The sequence below is a fragment of the Lonchura striata genome, chromosome 2, assembly GCF_050655825.1.
Source record: "Lonchura striata isolate lonStrDom1 chromosome 2, ASM5065582v1, whole genome shotgun sequence".
NCBI lineage: Eukaryota > Metazoa > Chordata > Aves > Passeriformes > Estrildidae > Lonchura > Lonchura striata.
Genome location: NC_140704.1, coordinates 143,167,707 through 143,192,096, shown reverse-complemented (window position 1 = coordinate 143,192,096; position 24,390 = coordinate 143,167,707). Strand labels below are relative to the sequence as shown.

The 24,390-nt window shown below is 38.5% G+C and overlaps 1 protein-coding gene across 1 annotated transcript in view; it reads left to right on the top strand.

The window, feature by feature from the left end:
• SAMD12 (sterile alpha motif domain containing 12) overlaps positions 1–24,390 on the top strand; it is a 173,923-nt gene that overhangs the window by 24,975 nt on the left and 124,558 nt on the right. The window contains exon 3 of the mRNA XM_021546420.3: positions 21,077–21,206. Within this exon, the coding sequence (XP_021402095.2) occupies positions 21,077–21,206 (130 nt within the window). The remainder of the gene's footprint in view (positions 1–21,076; positions 21,207–24,390) is intronic.

Sequence of the window (24,390 nt, the reverse complement as noted above, 5' to 3'; positions counted from 1 at the left end):
CAGAATTGCCTGGTCAAGAAAATCATAGCATTGTGATTAGAGGGATTATAAAATGTATTATGGAACCAATTTAGCTTTTAAAATGGAAAATGCTCCACTGCTGACACCACAGGTCTGCAAATGGTGTATTTTGCCTGAGTTATAACTTATAAATATAATATAATAAAATAAGTTATTTTATTAATCTGCCTCATGTGTTTGCAGGCAGTTGCTGTAGTCACTAGGGAAACACAGAACCATTTGTTTTGGAAGCAACCATAAAGATGATCTTGTTCCAGCCACCCTGGCATGGGCAGAGACACCTTTCACTAGACCAGATTGCTCAGAGCTCCATCCAGCCTGGCCTTGAATACTTCCAGGGATGGGGCATCCACAGCTTCTCTGGGCAACCTGTGCCAGTGCTTTCCGCCCTTACAGTAAGGATTTTTTGCTAATGTCTAATATAAACCTATGGTCTTTCAGTTTGAAGCCATTCTCCCTTCTCCTGTCACTACATGTCCTTTTAAAAGTCTCCTTCATCTTCCTTGAAGGCTCCTTTCAGGTACTGGAAGGCTGCAATTAAGTCACCCAGAGCCTTCTTTTCTTCAGGCTGAATAGTCCCAATTCTCCTAGCCTTTCCTCACAGGAGAGGTGCTCCATCCTGCTAATCATCTTGGTGACCTCCTCTGGACTCCCTTCAACTGGTCCATGTCCTTCTGTGCTGGGGACCCTGGAGCTGGATACAGCACTGCAGGTGGGGCTTCACCAGAGTGGAGTAGAGGGGCAGAATCACCTCCAGCTTTCTTTACAAGTGGGAATTTTTGTCCTTTCCATTTCAAAAAAATAACATAATTGTGGAGAACTGGGAGTGAGAAGTGTCATAGTCACAAAAGGAGTGTGGGACTGATTGGTGACCTCTTGTGTGTTGCATCAATCACCCCTTCATGGAGTCAGTGCTAATTATTACCCAGCTGAGGGCCTCTGGGAGTGACAATTGGTGACCCCTCGTGTGTGGATGAACACGCTGCCTTGATTTTTTGATGACTCCTCTGAAGTGTGTCCGAACATGGGCCTGACATTGCTGACCCCTTCGGGCACAGACAGACTGGGGTGACTACTGCTGACCCCAGTCGTGTGTCTGGCATGAACTGGAGACCATCTGGACCTCTCCATCAGAGGAACTCAGACTGACCTCCAGCATTCCCTGCAAGATGGATTGGACACCTTCTGCCCTCCTAGAGAGGTAACTGTGATCTGTCTCCGGGGGTGACAGTTGGTGACCCCTCATGTGTTGCATTGATCACCCCTTCATGGAGTCGATGCTAATCATTACCCAGCTGGGGCCTGCGCCGACAGGACTGTAGTGGTCTTGATAGTGTGTGGAAGGAGTTTCTTGGGTTATCACCACTAAGAAGGAATTTCATTAGAAGAGCCTGGAAAAGGGTGGCCTGGGGCAGAGTGAGGTCTGTCTTTTCCTGAGTTTCTGTGGGTAGAGTTCAGTTTGCTGATGAGGGCAACTTAAATTACATGTCTGTATGTAAGCTAGGTGGAATCTTGTCAGTGTACTCAGAGGAACAGAGACTGATTAGGCTCGGTCTGAGGTGAGCACCTCTCACCTGAAGCTGTCTACATTTTGGGGATTGTTTTGAATTTAGATGTTTGGATCTCAAACTTGGTTCTTTCCTCTACCTTACTGGCTAACCAACCTCTGCATTTGATGTTGAAATGGTTATCCATGTCTGATGGACATGAAACCTTGCATTAGGAGACTGTTTCAGAAGCTGCATTTACCACATAAATCATACTTGGAATAATTAGGATAGACTACTCACATATATATGGTTATGCTCAAAATTATATTCTGGCAAGCAAATACCATGTAATCTGAAAACAAGTGTCTTAACTTTTGGATTAAAAGCAAATTATTGGAGTGTGTGTGTTTAATTTTTACCCTCTTAGTTTAATTGGTCTTGGACTTTTAGAAAGCTCTTGCTCCTCTCTAGAAGTGAAGCTTTTGCTGTCTGGCTCAGTTTACCCAAATATAGAAGAATGTTGATAACTAGAAGCAGTTAAAACTATTGTTTCAGTAGAAATCTGAGATATGGAATAAATTTGCTAAAAAAATTAGAAACCTGAGATATGGACTAAATTTGCTAACAAAATTTTGTCTCTTGCATGTGTATGTACATTTAATTGGTTGCTCAGGTCAGGTTGTCTGAGAGTAGCAAATGCAGCAGCACATTTGCTGTTGTTCCCATTCTTCTCTGTGGGACAGATTCTCAAGCTGTTTTCCACAGTAAGTAGTGGTAGAGGCTTCTACTGGCACTTTGTCATGCCTCTGATTTTGATTGGAAGTATTTGGTGGATGGAGACTGAGGTAAACTAGTGTTTTGCTCTGAGAGGCCTCTAGGCACTGTAGAAATGCCAACAATAATGACCTCTGATGTCAGGGAGGATTTTCAATATTCTCTCATGTCATACTTTTCAAATACCAGTTCTTTTTAGGTGTTTCTGAATGTGGACTTCCGAAGTGTTATGGTTTTATCTAAATTCTACAGTCAACTGCAGATCATTGTGTTGCTGATGTACCACTGCAGGGAGCAGGGAAACAACTCTCAAATGTTAAAGCATGCATTTTCTATGATGGTGTGTATCATCCGTGGGGCAAGCAGAAGATAAGATGAATGTTGTATTTAATGAGAGACAAGTCTTCCCTTTTCCTTTTTATTTTATTTTACCAACTCATTTGTAAGTAGCATGGGTTTTCCTTGGCTATAATACCATTAAGTGAAACTTTGATATAGTGATTCAGCCTGGGGATGGCTTTAAGTGCCTGTGTCCTACTTCTAGTACTTCTGTGCTTCTAGTAATGTTGATGGTGTGCTTTTATATTGTCATTAGCCGCTCTTGGAATTCACAGGGTTAGTTCAAAAATGAGAATGATGTCCAAGTATGACAGACTCTTGAACTGAAAGAAGCATTGCAAGTCCACAATGAGAGAGCAGCTGGAGTGAGGAAGCAGTACAATAGCATGTTTCTTTGAATTTGGGAGGTGCTAATGTGCAGCTGAGACCTTTGACACTTGTGGTGAAGAAACTTTCCTGTCTGGCCATCCAGGAGCCACGCTAGCACAGCCTGAGCTGGGACTGAGGCCCCTTCACAGCCACACACCCAACACTGAGATGGTCGGACCAGGTTTCCTTACTGCCTCTACCCTGTCTTTTCCATAGCAGAATCTCAGACTTTCATCATGGTGCAATAGTAAAACAACAACTCAAGCTGCTGCCTCTTAGGAAGCAGCCCAAACAAAGGAAACCCTGGGCTTCTGTATCCTTATGGTCTAAGCAGAGGAAAGTGTGGGCTCTTCCTGCTGAGTCACTGGCTCCTCCTGTGTCTCTGAGTCACCTGGCTGGTGCCACAGGTCCCTGGGCCCTTTGCTGTGCAAAGGGTCAGTGCCAGATCTCAGCCTCTTGCCTCGGCCTCCTGCCACCCAGAGCTCAATCTGTAGCTCTCACTGCAGCTGCTCACCGAGCTACCTGTGCTGAATGTAGTCCTGAACACTTGGAAAAGACAAATACTATTAGTGATAGTGTCATGAAACATCGCAAGTAAATTTCCTTTTAGGGATTAGGGCATGTGTATCCAATTCTATCAATAAATCAACAGTTTAAGAAAAGAGATTACATTTTAGGTTTTTTCTTTAGCTTTTGAACTGTCTCTCGTTCTGTTTGTGGAAAGTTGTGATGCTTTCCTATTCTCTGACTATTCCAGCTGCCATCTTCAGTCTGCCATCCCTGTCAGACTGTAGAGATTGACACAGAGCCATCTCTTGCCTGCCAAGCTGTCACCCCTAAAGCCTAGATGAGGAGTATCTTCCCTCCCTATATGATGAGTGTCTTGTCTCATCTATACCCTGTGGAGAGCAAAGGGTTCACGTGAGGCAGGGTTAGCTACAGCAGTTAAAACTAATGTAATATTCAATCTTGCTTTGCAAACTGTTGCCTGAAATGGGAGATGCTGATCCTCATCCCTGTGGTGCAGTGCTGCTAAACCCCACCACCTATGCCCGACTCAGAATGAATAACCAGAAGAATGTGCCTGGGGCTTCCCAGCAGTCTGTCTGTGTGTGTGCAGTGGGAGAAGATCAATGTGGGTTTCAAGAGGCAGCTGTGCCCATCTCATGTCCCTCAGCAGCTCACAGATATGATCCTTCCTTCAATCTCAAGAGCTGCAACAGTAGAAGCAGTGAGAGTTTGCAGCCTTGGCTGCTGCGGAGAGGCCAATTCTTTGGGTTACAGGAAACAGTTATATTGGGCATTTTTGCTAATGTAAGCATTTAATTTCCTGCTCACACAACTGCTAGCAGTCACTAAATGGTCTGGAGCATCAATTCTTCCATCTCCCTTACCTCCTAGTTCCTTACCAGAGATCATAGGTGTTACTGGTAGAGGCTGTTGCCAGAAGATTTACTTGATAGAATGAATATTTCTAATTCTAACAATGTCTAGTGAATATTTGAATAAGCTGCATTTCTGGGGTTAAATGTGGCTTTAATATGCATATCTAAAAATAGAAAACCTTCAGCACTGAACAAGGTAGAATTACTGCATATCTTGAGGCCTTTTTTCTATCTTTAACAAAGAAAATCTTGTAAATGGGTATTATGTTCTGCCAATTTTCCTTTTTCCTCTAAAGTCTGTAAGTGCATCCATCAGCTTGGCTGACCTAGACACCTTGACTTTTTTTGCCTTTTTTTTTCCTTGCTTTAAACAGAAGCATGACAGTAGAGTCTGTAGCTAATGGTTTTAGAACTGCTATTAATCCATCTTTCATTCAAGGATGATTGCTTTCAATCTTAGCAGCATGCTTTAGATTGTGAAAGATGTTGTGAATGTCTTTTCATTATTAAAAGGGTAGATATGACTGAACTTCAGCACACCTATGCTGAGAATACCGTCTTCTCTCTAAATAAAGTTTGTGATAGGTTTGAAGATGTATTTTTAAATAATCTATATTTTTATTGACTGAATAGAAAAACATTTCTGGAGGTAAAGACTATCACAATAGTATGTTCTTGTTCAGATATGACTGTTTCAAGCTTACTTCTCTTTTAGTAAGTTGGAACTTTTGCATTTTTTTTAGGTTTGTCCTGAAGAGTAAATAGCTTGTCAAAATTGCCAACATTTCAGCATTAGGTGGTAATATGTGAAGCTGTTGAGGAAAACTGATGAGGATAAAAAATGAGCTAACCTGCAAGTGTACTAAACCTTCCTGAAGTCTTTATTGTTGACTGTAGAAGAAGAATCTGAAGTGCTTGTTAAGGTTCATGCTCATTTAACTGTCACCATGGATTTCTTTTTCTGTGGGGAAGCTACTTTGTAGCTTGCAAACTGTAGTTAATGGTCCATAGTGACTGGCAGCAGATTATTTTGGAAAAGTTTTTTGCCTGAATAATTATCAGCTTTATTTTTCCTAGCTGCTGTTTCATGTTCCTCTACTTTCTCTTGAAATAATTCAGTACTGGAAGGTCTTAATTTTTAGAGTATTTTCTAATGGGAGAAAAAAAATAAAGAACAGTGCCAAATAAAATGCTTAGATCAGGTAGGTGTTCAGCATGTTGATTAAACTGCCAAATTCAGATGAAATTCATTTAGTTGTGTGCGTCCATTGTACATACTGCACCTTCTGCTTTTTGCTGTGAAGAAAACAGTATAAGATATTAACTATCTGTTTGGTTTTGGTTGCTTTTTTGTTTTGGTTTGGGTTTTTTCCTGATGACCTTTTATTCCCTGCTCTGATTTCCAGATTCCAAAGGACACAAGAATGCTGATATAAGCCAAAAAGATGTATAATTGGAAAGGAAGTAGTCTTAGCTTTTGATTCAAAAAGAAGACTGTACAGTGTAGTCAGGTTAAGTGAGCAGGGCTGACTTTTGTGAGGAAAAAGCCTACACCAGAGTACATGCTATTATTGCTCTACAGTATTTTATGCAAATTTCTAAAACCAGAAAATAAACTGAACAGATGAAATTGAATTTGAAAATTAAGCTAGCTTTTCTGTGCAAAGCACAGTGATGACAAAACTGGGTCATTGTTGATGAAATTCTTATTTAACGCTTTTCTGCATGTTCATCACCTTCTTCCTCCCAGAACCCTCTCCCATGGTTAGGTTTTTATTCTGGATTTGTGGATTGTTGTGTTGTCATGTGTTGCCACAAACCTGCTTCCCTTCAGGATCTAACAAAGGCTTCAACAAGGCCGAGAAGAGATGGCATGCAGTGGAAGTGGAAGTGTGTCCTAGCTCAACTAAGCTGATGATGGAGCACCCCATGTAATGATGTAGCACATTTCAGTCCCCAGCCCCTACTTGCTCTTAGTTGGCAGCTCAGCTCTGACTTCAGTGAGTTGATCAGTTTTTCATTCACCTGAATTATCTCATTTTGGCTTTTATTAACAATAGGGTACTCTGTACTGGTAGATCAAGAGTAACTAGTGAGAGCTGTCCCCTTTGGCAACATTTCCTTATTAATTTGGCTTATTTTAACCACTTTGCCATGCTGGCAGTAGTTAAGGAGAATACTGCTTTGCTGCTTTTGCTGCTGGGAGGAAACTCCATGGAAGTGCAATCTAAATAGAGCTAGTGGATGACTGAATCAGATTTGGAGGACAAACAGGGGATATCAGTCTTAAGAGAAGTAATGTTAATAACCAAATATATTTTGATTTTTCACTATTTCACCATCTTTACCAAATGCTTCAGTTTGTTCTAATGCAGAAGAGATGAGAAGTGGATGATCTTACAATGAAACTTTGCAAGTAATTTTTATGCAGAGAAATGTAGAAGCCCTCTGCATCCAGTGTTACAATTACGTTAACAATATAGTGGGAAACAGTGGAATATCCATCTCATACACTTCAATATATGATTGAGCTCAAAGTTTCAAAAGAAAAAGCCAAGGAAAGCATCAGCTGCCTGCAGGGATAGTGGGTGCATGATGGAGATTGGACAAGATAGCAGGTTATGGGCAGCAAGAGGGAATTTGTCTGCAGAGGAGAAAATGTAGTATAAAGGAAGAGTAATTTCTAGGATGAGTCTGAATATTCCACCGTATTTATAAATCTTAGAATTGAGGAGGAGGTAAAAACAGGAAATTGTTGCTGCTGCATACAAATACAGAAGAATAAGGCTGCTGTGCTGACATAAGCCAGTAAGACTATGAAACAAGGCAGAACTTGAAACTTTCCTACCTATTAGAAATTTCCTTTCATAGTTTTGTTAATTGTTGTTAATCTGCCACATATATAAACAGATTGACTGCAGCCTCTCCCTTAGCACAGCTCCTATCAGTTGTTTTTCTTTTAATCCTGGTCTAACTAGATTGACAAGGATTACTGTGTAAGAACAGTAACTTGAATTTCATTGACCTTTGGAATCAGCATGAAATATAAGAATGTAAGTGATGAGCTTGAGGTGTGTTATCAATGTTTTAATCAGTGAAGCAAAACAAAACAAAAACCATATAGGAATATTTCTTCTCTACTTTCACTTTTCATATTAATTAGCACACAAGGTTTTTATGATTATTAGTGAAAATCTTTAAGACCAGTGAATTTTGTTAGAAAAGTTACTCTGATTTCCTAGTTTTATGCTCTTGAAGCATATATATAAAGGATTTAGCTCTTACACTGTTGCAATGCAAATCTCACATAAGTAATTGCGACAGTGCTAGCAAGTACTTTCAAATGATGTGCAAGAGTACTTCAGTGCATCTTTACTGTGTTTTATGCCTGTGTTTAGAAGTGATCAAGATGTTAACATTCCTAGAGGTTTTTTCTGATAATATTAGCCAAGAGAATTTGTAGATTTTGATAATATTTTCTCGTGTGTCAGGAAGCAGCCTTTTCTTATGTGCATCTGCTAATAATTTTGTGTAGTAAAATAAAAACTGGTTGTAGTACAAAGAAATAAAACAGCAGCAGGATACAAGGGAGGAGGAAACATGCATCTCTATGTAATCTTCTCCATGAAAACATAGAAGCATATTTCATTGCATGAAGTAAACCTTCAAAGAGGGTGATTATTCCTCATCTAGGGACAGTTCAAAAGTTTTTGACTTAAGTGTGGAAAGCCCTTGTTGACTAAGGAAGTTTTGGAAATGTCCTCATAAACAGCTGGTGACATGCTAATTTATAATTGTAAGGTGGTATACAAGAGGTGATCATCTCCATGTGGGAAACTTCAATCACCAGGTGAAATGGGAAGCAAATGGGGAGGTGTGCTACTGCACCTCAGAGCAGCTGGGCTCTGGTGAGCCACGAGCAGAACAGCTTAAATATATTAGGTGAGACAGGGCAGGTGAGAAAATGTGAGAAGTACTGACACACCTCTTAGACAAAGCTGAATTCCCAAAAGCTGAAAGACAACAGAATGCAGTGCCTTGCAAAACTCCCTGGGGCTGTCAAAGTGCTGCCTGTCAGTAGATGGTGCTCTTTATATCAGCTATTTACTGTTGCTGCCTGTGTTTGGCCATGTTTTCATCTAAAAGGTCTGGTAACATTCTTTAACAGTTCATTTCTCTGAATTCTGATGCGTGGGAGATTAGAAAATTGAGTCTTTTGAGGCACTGCCAAAATAAACAAATCTTAAAAAGTGTTTTCTACGTGCCTTTGAAGCATCCCCCATCCTTGATTTTTTTCAATGACTTTTGCTTGTGTTTGTGTACTCTTGAATTTGGACAAATTCAGAAGCTTTCAGTATAAAACCCTTGAACATATATTGTGAATTGGAGAATATATAGCAGACTAACTCAATTTGGCAACTGACCTGTAAAACACTGCAATAGCATGGTCTAAAATAAAATTGCAAATCACATTTGTCAAGCCATTTGCAATTTTTAAGTTTTCTTTTGCATGTTTACTTTGTAGTTTCACCTGCTGTTTCTGGATAGATAGGAATAAGTTTATTTTTAAATGTAATGCTTCTTAGAAAAGGACTTAAATGAATCAGTACAACTGACCATTTTACCTGGAATCATTCATGCATCAGTAATTGGATGGATATAAAAACCTGCATAAAAATGAATATTTCCTTATTAATGTGGTTAGAATAATATTGGACCTGTCTGTATATTTTTTCATTCAGAAAATATGCCAGCTCTGAAGGAAAATATGTTACATGTGTTAATTGTTTAAAAATGCCACTTGCCAAAGGCTGCTGTTGAGACAAAAGCCCTGATCTGGGTGACAGAACAGTATGGCAGACCTAATGGGAAATTTGAGATGTTTAAAGTTAGGTGTGTCTTTATGCTGTTGTCTTACAGAACATCAGCTATTTAACCAAGAGTTAAATTTTGGCTTGTAAAATGGACTTGCCCCTGGAGTAAATCTTGAGAACTGCCTGCTGTTCACTGCCTGAACTACTAGTCTGTTTGCAAACAGAAACTGAAGAATTAGTGTGAATTTTTCATGTAATCTTAAACTGCAGTCAAATGGTCCAGGAAAGAGAAGGAACTGAGTTACTTTCAGAAGTCTAATTAAAATACTTCCAGTTCTTATTCAGGGCCCATTTGTCTTCCCTGGACATTCATTTAGTTATCCCTTCACAGTCTCTCTGCGGAAAAGATACATATGCAGTCAACACATTACAGCAGATGAATATTGTTCCTTATTATGCTTAATTTACCTTCCTTTAGCCCTTGTCTCATTTTCATCTGCTTATGACATAAGTTCCTCATATTGACAGGTGGGCATACAAATCTCCAGGAAGATGCTGGTGGTACATTTTGGGCATATATGGGCTTTATTTTTTCATGATACCTGGAACAGAAGATGCAAATATTCACTGGTATTCCTGCCCTGCTTAGCCTCCCTGAAGGTGCCTGCTGGATATTCCTGGGAATGTCCCATTTTCCCATGTGGGCTGGTTTTAACACCAGCAGGAAATCAAGCTCCAGATAAGCCATTCTCCTTCCAGTAAAAGAGGGGCAAAAAAGGAGAGACTATGGGTCTCCTATAGGAATTTGCTAAATGCTCAAAGCAATGGAATAAGACACACACAGTAACAACAGTATTAACAAAAGGTCCTGGGTTTTGTGTGGGGAATAAAAGGGTATTGTAGTGCTTAAGTTCTTTTTATGAATGTAGGACTTCATAAGGATGATAAGCAAATACAGGAATTCCCTTATTAGGGAGAGAAGATTAGTTTCTCAAAAGTAATTAGCAATAAATTACATTGACATCAGAAGTGCTCTGCTTGTTTTGAAAAATAAGTAATAGATCTACCTTCTAGATAATTTATTTGAGAAATCCATTATGACCTTCTCTACATGGGCATTGCAATGCTCTTGCATGAATCAAGGCTAATGCGACTCTTCTATCAACAGCTGCCTTTTTTTCCTCCTGTTTTTTGCTGGAATTCTTATTGGGGAAGCAAGAGATTGACCTGTCAAGTCAGGCTCAGACCTTTTCTTACTTGTACTTATGTACTATAAAGTCATTCTCCTCAAAATGTATTTGGCTCAAGAAAACATAGTTAAGAGTCAACTGGCAAAGATATCTAGAAAACTTTGATTACTGCTGGGGTCTAAAATGCCTTGGCTGCTGCATCTGCCTTCTGCATATGAATGAGCCTACCCATAAAGCCTGAAAGTTGGCATGGAAAGGTTATCCTACTTCTTACAGTGCAAACCTCTTAACTGGCACATCTGCTGGAAGCAAAAGTGCCAAAAATGTGATTCACTTGGAAGGAGTAGACCTTATAAGAAAGCCTGTCATTTAATCGGGATTAAGATCCTCTCAGGATACTGGATGTTCTCCTTGTACAGATGTACTGTTGAGCTAAGGGCAGAATTAACCTCACTTATTGCTAACACGGAAGTAACAGCTTTTATAGCTCTTCTCTCATAGAAATGCTTCAGTATTTGTGTGTTTAAGATGAAGAAATGAACCGTCTACCTCTGATATACAGCAGCTGTTAAAAAATACACAGTATTGAATATCTTCTCAACAGAATAATTATAAATGTAAGGAGTGAGGTGTGGTCTGTGCTGCACAGATTTGTTATGACAGGGAAATTCTATTAGTAGATCCCCAAAATAAAAAAATAATAAAAATTGCCAGTATCATTATGGCAACTCCCCAGAGAAAGGTAATACCACCTCAGCAAAAGCAATATTATGCCATTGGTGTGTATTTCTTTAAAAAGCATGTCACGAAAAGCAACATAACCCCCACTGACACTCTTAACTACATGTTTCTGAGGTCAGGCTTAGCCTGTATTTGAACAATCTTTTGATTAGAATACCCTGAACATTTTGTTTGCTAACAGTGCTATCTGAAATGTCTGGAAAGACTAGGGTACTGCTCTGTACAGCCTTCCCCCCCACCCCTGCCCCATTAAAGACCTATTTGTATTGTAGTTGAATCCCTAGTAAAGAAAATTACTTTTATAAGCCTTAGAAAATTCCACTATTAATCTACTCATCATAATTTTTAATTGCTACATTTCAGCCCATGTTAATATGGATAATGTGAATATGAAACAAGTATATTTAAAACTATCATGGTCCTGTCTAGTTCTTCTCATTTCAGGGCAGCTTGTTTTGTGATTCATACCACTAACAACTGGTAATTGAGCTGTGCTTGAAAGGATAGTTAGGTGACTGAAGAACTGTAGATAAGGTATCATCAAATACATGTACTTATTAGTCAAATGTAGTCTTATGATTTACAAAACAAATACTGGCTGACCAACTTCCTTTAACTCTTTTTACTGAATGTGCAAGTTTAAATTCAAGACTTTGTTCTGTCCTTCAGATCTCTACATTTTTAGCACTTGGTTTTAGCTGCTTATTTTTCTATAAATAAGTAAGTCTATAAGGCAATAAGATTTTAGTGTATTCTATCTAAGTTTGTGCTAATTAAGCATTTTTCCAGTCTAGTTTGACCAGTGGATTTTGTTGCTCTACAGGCTGTATTTTAGTTAATAAATTATTCTGTGTGACAATTTTTAAATAAGTTTGTGAGAAATTCTGAGAAAATCAGTGTACCTACTTATATACCTGTTTTGTATTTATCCTAATGGAATTCCTGATATGCAGTCTTCGTTTGGTTCAACTCTAGATATAGCTGCCTAAGCTGTAACTTGCAGAGGTGCCAGAATTGGCTTAAAAAAGGAAAAAGTGGGAATGGAAACTTATTTGTAATTTGTCCGTTTTGTAGTATGGGTAGATTTTGTGTGTAGTTATTTCTTTTAATTTTTATTTTAATCTAGACATGGAGAAATTATATTTTACAAATACTGAACTTCCTCAGAACTGGAATTTTAGTTGCTGGGAAAGTATTTCAGAATTCAGAAGAATCTGTTGAGAAATGGGGAGCTACATTTCATCACCATCTTAGTTATTGCATATTCCTGTTTTCTTTCCTGTATGCACCTGAATGGGTTTGAACTTACAGCTCTATCAAGATGGGGCACTCTCCTGTGGCTAATCCATGTCTGAAGAGAATATTCTGTGATGAAAACTTATGCCATGAATCTTCTTCACAATGGGTGTAGTTCTTAGTCCATGAGACAGGACAAAAAATGATCTAACCTGCGAGTTGCATGTGCCATGTCAAGGATGAATATCTCAGATTTTTATTTTTGTTGAGGTGGATGGTTAAGTGCAGTAAAAAAAATGTGCTAGTAGTTAAGTTAATTACTTGTTGTAAATTACTATTCATCCAACATCACCATTTAAAATTCATTCTGTTTCTTCTTTGGCTGAAGAGTTTTAGTAAGCACACTAGAGCAGGTCAAGGAGGAACCTTTGGTCTTCATAGCTGTACAAGGCAGGTTCGTTGGGCACCTCTGTGTAAGCAGAAATTGTTCTCCAGATCTGTGTAGGATACAGAGTAAGTTTCTGTTTGTAAAACAAGAAGGATTTGTATTTACTTGTGAAGACTGTAATTGGTTATATAAGATAGTGGTGTCAGAGCCAGATTTTGACAGGTGTGAATTATCTGAGGTAGAGAAGGGGAATCAGAACCACAGGAATGAAGAAGTGTCAAAGAACTGTTGTGAGGTAGCAACCCCCACCTCAACAGAGAAACTCTTCCTCTCTTTCTTTTTCATTTTCTCAGCAAATATCCAAAAGCAAATATTTCATTTTTGAACTGGAAAGAATCCACTGTGGTGAGTGAAAAGGCTCTTAAATTTGGCAAGATTAAAAATACAGGTTTTTTTTTTTAACATGAAGTGAATTTTAAAACATTAAATGTTTTGATTTGGATTTGGAGGACAAAACCTAAAATTGATGGTGCTCCTGGTCCTACTTATGATTTTAGTGTTGGCCTCTCTGTCCCAGATGTGGTTTTCAGGATTTTTGCTAGCCATTAGAATGATGTTAGGCTTTTGATGATGCTGAGGAGTGCTCTGTCTTCTCCTTTTTCATTCTGACATTTCAGTTCTTCACAGTTTGCTGATAGTGCCATTGCCATTTATATCAACACCTGCATCTGCCAGTCATGATTCTTGCTTTTAGAGTGGGATATTTCATGGAGAGAGAGAACTCTTGTGGGAAATGCATCATATTATTTATCTTTGCCTATTGTTTTGGTTCTGTCTTTATCCTGATGAGGATAACGCTCGGTGATATTAATTTGATACCTTTAGCCTTTCCTATTGGTGGTCATACTTGCAACAACCTTCAGAGGACTTGACTCGCTCTTACCAACTTCTTACTTTTCAGATGAGTTTCATTATATTTCATAAATTGTTTCTCCCCCCCTCCCACTTCCCTCCCTTGCAGTCTGTTTGTAGTATGCCTGTTTGTGGCACTGGTACAGAAGGTAGTCCTGCTGTTGCTTGAAGGGCAGGGAAAGCCTCCCTCTTTGTTCAGTCTTTGAACTAATGGTGGTGCTACATGGATTTGGGACCCTGGGGTAGAAGTTTCTGCTTGTGCAGAGCTGGCTTTAAACACCACCAAGGCATTGTCTGGGCAGGGGCAGCTCTTTATAATCCATAGTCTATATAGTCTTTATATAACTCTTTATAGTTGGAGGCAACAAAAATCAGCTGGTGAGTGAGTTGGGTCTTGGTGGTGTGAAAAGATGGGAAGAGACAGGAGGAAGGGAACCACTGCTGCTAATGTAGGAGGGAGTCCTGTAGTGTGGCATTTTTCCCTCTCGTTTTCATTCAAGAAGAGGAAGGATAGGAACAGAAAATCTACTTTACAGTACTTTTTCCACTTTTCTCCTACCTTCCATGACTTCCTTCCCAGTCTCCAGTCTTTCCCCTACATGGTCCTTTCTGGAGAGGGCTATCCTGATCCTGTTCACTGAGTGCTCAGTACCTTGAGCTGGTGCTGCCCCAGTGTCTTCATCTTCTTGTCTAACTTTCTTCTTTCCCCCCCAATACCAGAAGACTGTCACCATCTGTTCAGTGTCTGGATTTCTGATCCAATTCAAGTTTAAACATTCAGTCTTTTATCAGCAATCTTTTTAACATTCACTCTTATGAAAGATAAGCTGTCATACAGTATTTTCCTAGTTTGCTTGTTTGTTTTGTAATAAACACATTTCCTTTGGTTTGTTGTTTTCATGTCTTAGCATTAAAATTCTCAACAACATAGATGGGAACCCAATACAATGGAGATTTCAGTGGTTTTATGACATTTCTTGTTAAAGTAATTTTCTTCTGTCTTTGCTGGAAAAATCTGTAAGTATAAATGATCTGACTATATGAGAAAATGTATTTCTAAACAAAAATGTACCCTTTCCAGATTTTTCAGTATTTTAGATAACACATTCACAAGTGTGGCTCTTTTTTTTTTTTTTTCCTAGATGTAAAGCCACATTTATGTTAGCCATTGATTCTGAATTCTGAATAAGCAGTTTAATGTTGGAGAAGTAATTTGGAATATATGATTTTTTGTCAGCTTTAGAAATATAACTCCAGCATGTTTTAAAAAAATCATGGTTTTGAAATTCTTTCTTTCCATTGCTGTTCCTGCTGCTTCTTGTCATAAAAGGATGAAAATGAAGCTGTTAGTCTTGCTTCTGGAGCAGCCTGAAAGATTTCATAACTTAGATCGCTCCTGGAGCTGCGTAGAAAAGTTCCCTGCTTTATGTATCTGTGTCAGATAAACATAAAATTTTATTTTTATAATTGTTAAATATATCATTGGCCATTTGTATTTTGCTTGCAGGAGGCATTATGTTTTGGTTTAAGAAATATATCCTTCTCAACTTGATGTATGAAACAATCCCATTTCTTTCCTTCCAGTTTCTTCCTCTGAGCACAGACATGTCAATGTTTTTCTGACCCATTTTAATGTTTTGTGCCCCAGCTGACTGTATTATTCTTGTGACAGCCACCCATACTGCTCTTTCTGTCCCTGCTAGGTCATAATGACCTTACTGCTTCTTCCCTTTGCTTGTCTCATATCACCCCTCACAACTGAGTCCCCTTTGCCCTCAAACTGCCTGACTGGGATGACATAATAGTTCAGCATTGAGCACTTGTGTCTGAAACACAGCTGGAAGAACCCACACTGCTGGTCTAATAAATTGTGCTGCTTCTCCTTGTAGCTATGCCTTGTGTTCTGTTGTATTTTCAGCTGGAATACACTTGGTTTTCTTCTTAGTCACTGGTACTGTGCTGTGTTTTGGATTCAGTAAGAAAATAATGTTGGTAACACATGGATGTTTCAGTTGTTGCTAAGCTGTGCTTGCCCTGAGTCAAGGACTTTTCAGTGTCTCATGCTTTGCCTATGAGAAGCTGTAGCAGGAGCTGAGAGGGAGCATGGCCAGGACAGGTGACCTGAACGGATATGTTCCACACAGTATCCATTTTCAATATGACAACCTGGGTTTTCATACTAAAAATGAATAGCCTATGGAATATATTCCATTGGATATCATTTTTAGTATGAAAATCTAGGTGGGTGTTGGCCAGTGTGCTGGTTTCATCTGGGGTAGAGTTAATTCACAGTGGATAGTATGAGACTATATTTTGGATTTGTGCTGAACACAAAGTTGATAATATAGAGATGCTTTTGTTATTGCTAAGCAGGGCTTGCAGAGAGCAAGGGCCTTTCTGCTTTTCATATGGCCATGGTGATAAGGAAATTGGGGGTGCCTGGGAGGTTGGGAGGAGACACAGCCAGCACAGGTGACCCAAACTGGCCTAAGGGAAATTCCAAACCATATGACATCATGCTCAGGATATAAAGTGTGGGGAAGAAAGGACAAGGGAGGATGTTTAGAGTGATGGTGTTTGTCTTCCCAAGTCACTGCTGCATGTGATGGGGCCCTGCTCTCCTGGAGATGGCTGAACACCTGCCTGCCCCTGGGAAGCAGTGAATTAATTCCTTGTTATTCTTTTCTTGTGTCTGTGGCTTTTGTTTCCCCTATTATTTTTATCTCAGCCCATGAGTTTTCTGGCTTTTACCCTTCTGATTCTCTCCCTGACCCCACTGGTGGGAGAGGGAGTGAGTGGCTGTCTGGGGCTTGGCTGCTGGCTGGGGTTAAACCACAAAAGCCAGAAGGAGCCAAGCACTGGGGATAGGCTGAGTATTGCTGAGCAAGTGGTCAGCAACTGTATTGCCATCACTTGTTTTACTGGAGGGTTATTTTCTTTCTCATTTTTCCCTTCCTTTTAATCACTATCATTAGTATCATCATCATTATTATAATTGCTACTATTAACATTAATATTATTATTATTTTTTTTTTGTTTCACTTATTAAACTCTTCTTATATTAGCCCATGAGTTTAACTTTTTTATCTGGTTCTTCTTCCCATCCCTCTAGGAGAGCGAGTGAGTGAGCAGCTGTGTGGTATTTACTTGCTGGCAGAATCTAAACCGTGACAGTCCTTTGACCAACACAGCTGTAACAAAATTGGTTCTGCTTTGTCTTTTTCTAGTTAAACTCAAAATCCCAGAGCAGAGTCTTTCAAGATGATTGGATCAGAATCTGTCTTAATGCTTTCAGCAGTGTCTTTTTTATCCATCTGTTTCATAAAAGAAGTGGTAGGGTCTGACTTGGGGTAAATTTGAATGTAAGTACGCATTGACACTGCTTACATGTCAGGATCAGTATGTTGGCCAACTAGGTGTTGAAAAACAGTATGAGACAGCCTTATTCCACCAACCTGCAGCCCTGTTTGACTGAGCACCCTCATCTTCACAATCTCTGACTTTTGTAATCTGAGCAGGTTTGTAAATACACAAAATGTTAGAGTTGGAGAAGCACTTTCAAATAGCTTGTCTCAAAGTATGTAGAGTAGTTTAAATTATGCGACCGAATCCTTCGTCACTCAAAAATACAGAGGCCCTTTCTTTCTGGAGTAAAATATGGTAAATAAAGACAAAGAAATTCTGGTGAATAAATTGACCTTCAAAGCTGGCAGGCTTGGTAGAAATTGCACCTGGAAGGCTGAAGAGATAACTTGTCTGTCATTGCTTAGGAAGAGCGTGGCTTGGTAGCTGATGCTATTCTGAATACTGAATTACACTCTGTAGTAATGCACAGGCTGTAAGTTTGATTTGTTTATTTATTTATTCGTGAGTTAGTGATGTTGAGTACTATCTTCCCTGCACCGTGGAACAAAGAAAGCATGAAATTTTCTCAAGTAGTAAATATGGTTTTTATTCTTCTTGGCAGTCATTTTTATATTTTGAGATACATGTAACAAAAGCTGGGTTTGGGAAATATAGAAGAAAAAAATTATCACAAAATCCTGAAGAAACAGGTTTTCCTTAAAATATACAGGCAAAGACCAGAATACTGTAGACTTCTATTCTCATTAGATCTATATCTAACACAAGACTTGGCATAGCATTTGGCAAGATTAAAACTATTACAGAGTTGCCAGCAAAGGGTGATATTAGGATGAGTTTATGTCAAGAAAATTAAAAGGAAGGCCAGATCAAAGGTATTTTTTTTAATACATTATTTTATTTTAATCAGCTTGGGCCTATTCTTTGACTGAGCTAATAAACAGAAATAAAGTAAAACATAATATCTTTTTCACCTTTGTAGGTAGTTCATATGTAGTTAATGTCTTTTAGTAGGTATGTTTAGGGTACAGGTAATTTTTTTTTGGTTTACTGGGAGGTTTATTGTATGAGATCTAGCCTTCTCTTCTAGGGAAGACACAAATAAATGAATTTTGTGGGAGGAAAGCATATTTTTAGGAGCCTTTCATTTGGAGCATCTGGTTAGAAAATATTTTGGGTATGATGTTCCAAAAGTGAAAGCGAATACATGCTTTATTACCATTGCTTTAAACCCCATTTATTCTTCTAACTCATCAAGTCCTTATGAATTAGAAAACGAAACCTAACATTTGATGTCCATGTAGAAATGTCCTCTTTGGACTGTAGTTACAAGTTTTAATGTTTCTATCATGGTTCCAAACATTGTAGAAGTCAGCATGTATGCTTGCTGTGCAGTGATCTGTATATTGCACGGCATAAAAGCTACATTTGAAACGATCTTTCAGTTATGTAGGCACAGAGGGATGTGTTAAATTTGTGCTAGAATTATTAATAAACTTGTACTTCAGATATTTAACGTGATGGTGCTTAAACCTTTTAAGAGGACAATAGTTGCTGAAGTGAAAAGAACAGCTTCTTGGTTTAAACAAACATTGGCACTGCTTGTGTACTTTCAGCTAGGAATAAATAGATTGTAAGTCTATAGCTAGCTGTATATATTTGTATACAAATATTTATTATTTAAGTAATTTATGATGTACCAGAAAAACTATTTATTTTTCAAGGGCGGACAGACTTTTCTCTAGTCTTCAAAAATTCTAATGCAAAAAAAATATATCTTAAAATGTAAGTAGTAACACATAGAAAGATAGACAGTGAATTCTTGAGCCTGTTGTTCAGGGATTTCTATGGATTCAGAGAGACTGCTTGTGTCACATGGCTATTTTTACTTATTTCTTTGATGTAATTTGAGGAGGACACCCATTTATATTTGTGTATAACAAAAAATCAGCTAACTGATTGCATAATAGTGGACTCCTCATTGAAATTCAGTTTCTTCTTTGACTTAAATAGCAGTAACAAGAGGACCAGAGAAGTTGGAGGGCTGCTTAATCTCCAGAGTTGCATGAGGAGCTGGGAGTTACAGGGCAGTTGCTCTCCTTGCAGAGGTTGTGCCTTCTCCAGACCAGTGTAGGATCCTATGTGTGTAGAAGACTGATGAGCTGCTCAGAAAGTGTAGTGGTAGGGCAAGTGCTGTCCTGGTTTTTGTGTACCCTCAACACCTCTGGAAGTTTCTTTTTCTGTGAAGACCAAGTCTATCAGTCAAGCTTCTGTATTTTGGTAGGTGGCAGCAGCAGATGAGACTCATTTTGTGGTGGTTTTGTGCATTATTATTATACCTTTAAATATGGATGATGCCTATTTAGTGTGTTTGAAACAGGATTCATGTTTCTGATGAGTTTATTTTTCTTCAAACCACAAAAGGCTGAGCTAGGGGATGTACATTGTATTATATATTTAACCATGATTTTCCCACAGTTTTTTTTTTAACTTCTACACAGGCAATAAAAAAGAGATAGGGACAACTGGACATGAGAAATTCAAGACACATTTGCCTGCTGGATTTTTAGGTCTGCCATAATCCCTGGCCCTAATTTACTATCTTTGCATGACGTACTTTAGGGACTTGATAGGACATGCAAACACTAGCTTAAAACTGCTTTGGTCTTAAGGGCTTCTAGTAATTAAAAGTTTCAAAGCAACTTTGTGAAAGTCTGTCTGACAAAGTGCATCTGAATAAATGCTGGGATAAACTCTGGCTGGTGACATTGAGGGAGTCTGCCATGAGTCCTGATGGAGAAGATGGGTTGAGATGACATTCCCCTTCACCTCAAATTTGTGAAGAGAAACTTCTCTTGAAACTTTTACACCACCAGGGAGCTGGAGGACAGTATTCTGCATGTATAGCATTGAAACAGACACTGATTTTATTCTCTAGACTTACTCCTTGGCAAAATATGAAATAAATGTATACATGGATGTTCACACTCACTTCCATCAACAGTATCCAGTGAAACATTTATTGTTGCTAATACATGTCCATCTGTTTAAAGTTTCTTTAGTCTTCTGTGCAGATCGTGTTGCAGAAAAAAAAAATTAATCACTTAGAATTTTTTTTTGGTTTTTGCCTACTTTGACAAGAGGTTTTAAATCCCTGCAGTTCAGGTAGCTTAGAAATCAGCATTCTTACACAGTTAAAAAAAGTGTATCTGCAATGGTGAATTGTTTGATTAAATGAAATGTGACTTTATACATATAATAAGGCAATCAATTTATGAATATTTATTTATAAACCGATAATCTATTATAAAACTGAATTCTAAGAAAAGTACTGAATGGTGTTCTTTTTAAAAATTATTAGTCATTTATAAGGGATCAACTGATTAAAGTGGGAGTCCTACTTATTTCCTGTAAAAGTGATTGTAGAAAAGTTAAATGTAAAAATGAAGCAGAAAAACTATACCTGCTTGTGAACATCATTCAAATTAGGAATTTTGTCAGTTGAAATGCTCAGTATGAATCAATAACACCAGCTCCATGTCCATTGGTGTGTAGTCTCCTCTTCCCAGGCAAAACCAGTCTTCAGGCTTGTTGGCACTAAAGGCCTTTGTTGCAAGATCTATTGTCATTGTAGTTGAGGACCATGCCTAGCCAGAGAGTACTCCTGGTCTTCTGTGATTATATCCAGACTGGGACACAAATGTACAACTCACCTGTGAGTTTGAACTACTCAAAGTGTGCATCTGTTGTCCTTTGGCTATAGTCATTGGTCGCTCTTAAAACTATTTATTCAAGTGCAGTATGGTTCTCTGATGCAAGGAACGTGAATGCAATGGAAAGTAATGTTAAAGAACCTCCCACTGTGTGTGATTCCTGTGTGATGTATTTGAACAGCAGGGTCTTGTGTAATGGGTTGGCTATTACTGGACATCTGTCAGAGCAGTTCCTTTTTGCATTTAGTATTTTAATATCATATATGGAGGTCACAGATTAATATTTCTGAAATTTGTGTGTAGACTAAACATCATTTCTGTTCTTCATTCTTTTTTCCTAGTCTGGGACTGTGAAGCTGACTAAGCCTGTGGCGTTATGGACCCAGCAGGATGTCTGCAAATGGCTGAAGAAACATTGCCCTAATCAGTATCAAATCTACAGTGAGTCATTCAAAGAGCATGACATAACTGGTAAAGTATGCACTATCAGCAATATTTTACTTACTTAAAATGTGGTGAATTGTTTTACTTTGCTGTTAATAGATTGTGACTGTGCACTGAGGCTTTTTTGTTGAATGTGTGACTAGAGAGTTGCAAGGTTTAGAGCAGAGGGAGTATTCCAGCTTTCACAGGATATGGTAAGTGATATCCTCATTTCTTCAAAAGACAATTTCAGAGAGTTCAGGGTCAATATAATAAGGAAAGAAATCATTCTGTATGTGGGAAAGGCCTCATCCTGTTCATTCCAAATAAAAAAAACCAAAACCCAACCATTAAGAAACATCCTGTGAGGAAAGTGTACTTTATGTAAATTTTCTCTTTCATTGAGGTGTTTGACCTTGCATTCATATTCTTTTTTTGTGCCTCTCCCTACTCTTAAAAAAAAAAAACAATCTTTCTGTTCTTAACATGTTGGGTAGAAAGTGATCCCAACTGAGCCCCTTTCTTAGTCTGAAGTAGGATCAATACGCAAGTTCATTTTGCTGTACTGATGTACTTGCTAGACAGATGTTTGTCTAGCTTTGTTCTGGAAAACTTGCAATGAAGCAGATTTTTGCATCTCTCTATTCCAGTATTTTATGGTTCTTAAAGTCAGTATTTTCCTAGGATCAATCTAAAATCAATCTAAACTATTATTTCCAGCTAAAAAACCTGACTCCTGTCCCAAATGTGGCTTGAGTACAACCAACCTCTCTTTCGTACAGTCTTTCCTTCACCATATAGGGTGCTGCTTCTCAGTTACACATACTTTCCTTGCCTAGTGTAAAAAATATTTCTTTGTTCTATCATGGTTACTCCACAAATACACACAGGACCTCCAAACCTTCAAAACTGTCTCTCTTTTCTTAAAAGAATATATTGAATGTAAAATTGTATTGTTTTCTTATTTACTTTAGAAATTGATATTGATCCTGTTGTGATCCGCTTGACTTGTTAACTCCTACTCAGTTTGCTGTAGTTGTCTTTTGGCTGATTGCTTTGAATTGGCACGAGTTTAGCAAATGTAACTTGGGAGTTAAATAGCATCTTTGCTCATATACCAACTAGTAATTAGTCTGTAATTAATTGTAAGTTTAATATGGAACACTGATTTGTTCTCTGCAGTGGTGGTATGCAAAACTGGAAATTGGCATTCAGCCATTTAGCGTTAAGCAGGAATTTGAGTTTCACATACAATTCCCAGTCTTAACAATAACACGTTGTTAACTAATGTGTGTTTCAGTCAGTTTCTGATCACGTACATGTGTACTTGTGTTGTTTCCAATTTTGCCTTCATTCCTGTTGCTATTTTCTTTCTGATAATATGTGAATGATTGCAGACATGACAAACTGCCTATATTTGTTTACTATGTAGCCATGAGTACATGCACACAAATGTAAGAGGTGGTTTGTATTGGTTTGCTAAGTGTTAAGGTTTAGTACATAACCATTGTGCCCATTTCCTCTCAGTCACCATCTGCTGAATGCAGTCTGTGGGAATGTAGTCTGTGTCTCCACCCATGTGTGCAGAAATGACTGCATCCAGAGCACTACCAGAAGAAAATTAAGCTATTTTGAAATATTTTCTAGTACTGCTTTACTATATTCTCTTTCTAGAATTATTGCACTGTGAGATGAAGTTGAAAGGAAGACATTTTTATTTCAATATAAACACTGATGGAAACCTTGGAGTTTTGTTGCAGACATGCAAAAATTTGAACTTTATAGACCTCTATGAAAAGGAGGAATTGTGATCAATCTTTCTTACTTTACACAACAGAGGTATAGGGAAAATACTGGTATGAGTGTTAGAAAGTAAATCCACAGGAAAGAACTTAATTTCAGCAACTATCAAAGAAGAAACACAATCATTATCTGTACCTTGAGATTTTATGAAAGTATATTTGATAATATTTTGAGTGGAATCATTATCTCAGGAGGGTATTTCCAGTGTTGTTGGTCCCCGTGACTCTGATTTTTTGAAATCTAATCAAGAGAAAGAACAGATTTGTGAAAAAATAGAGCATGGAAGGAGCATGGAAACTAATGTGAAGATTAAGCCAAGGTAGTATAACTATTCCCAGATATGGCTGTAGAAAACTCATGTGATTGTTGAAAACTTCTCAGTGATTAATGTGACTTTACAGGCTGTTTTGATACAGAAAAATATGATGGAAAAGTTCTTAAAGAAAGTGACACGAAAATTATATTTAAACTTTATTTGAAGATAAAATCTAAGGCACGGTCGTAAGCCAGGAAAATAATCTTGAGCAAACATATCTAACAGTTGTTAACCATAGGTATTGAGAAGTGTGGCTTTTACTTGAGACTCTTGCTGATTACAGCTTATCAAGTTGTGGACAAAGACACAACCAAAACTATCTTTATCTTTGTGGAGATTTATACCTTTTTACCAGTTCTGACAAAGAGCAGCTGCAGATGTATAAGAAAAAAAAAATCTTCATCTGGAAACTTACCTAGAAAGAAAAAAGATCTTCATATTAACAGTGATCTTGAGGATGTTATGGAGTGTACAGAGTATACTCTCATCAGATTTGCAGATGACAGCAAATGGTGGGTACCAGTCTCTAGACTCAAGTAGGGACAATCCCTAGAATCTAGCCATGGGGACCAGACATAGGCAAGAATGTATTAATAGGATCCTTATGAAATTCAATGAGGACAATTGCTAAGTTGTGCTGCTGGGAAGGCCAAGGCTCTTGCATCCCACTGAAACTGGGGCTGATTGACTGGGAAGTGGCTCTAGTGAAGAGGACCTTGATAGTCAGGAAGGCAAAATGAGCCGGTGTTGTGCCTTGCAGCAAAGAATGCTGTCACTGTCAACAGGAGCATAGTAACCTAATCAAGAGTAGTCATTATTCCCTTTGCTCTGTACTTCTTAGACTACAGTTCTTAGATATCCAGTGCAAGTTAGGGTGAGGGCTGCAAAGATGCTCAGGGCTGGAGTGGATTGAAAGAGCTGGGCTTGTTCAGACTGGAGAAGAGGCAGCTTGCCAGCGTGGGATGAGGGCACTGGCAGCAGCTCCCACTGTGCAGAAGGATTTGTCAAAAAGATGGAACAGGACCCTTCGCAGTGATGTAGGAAAGACACGAGGCAGAGGCTGAAAATAAGGAGAAACTTTCTTCCCCTGTGAGAACTTTTGAGCTTTGGAAT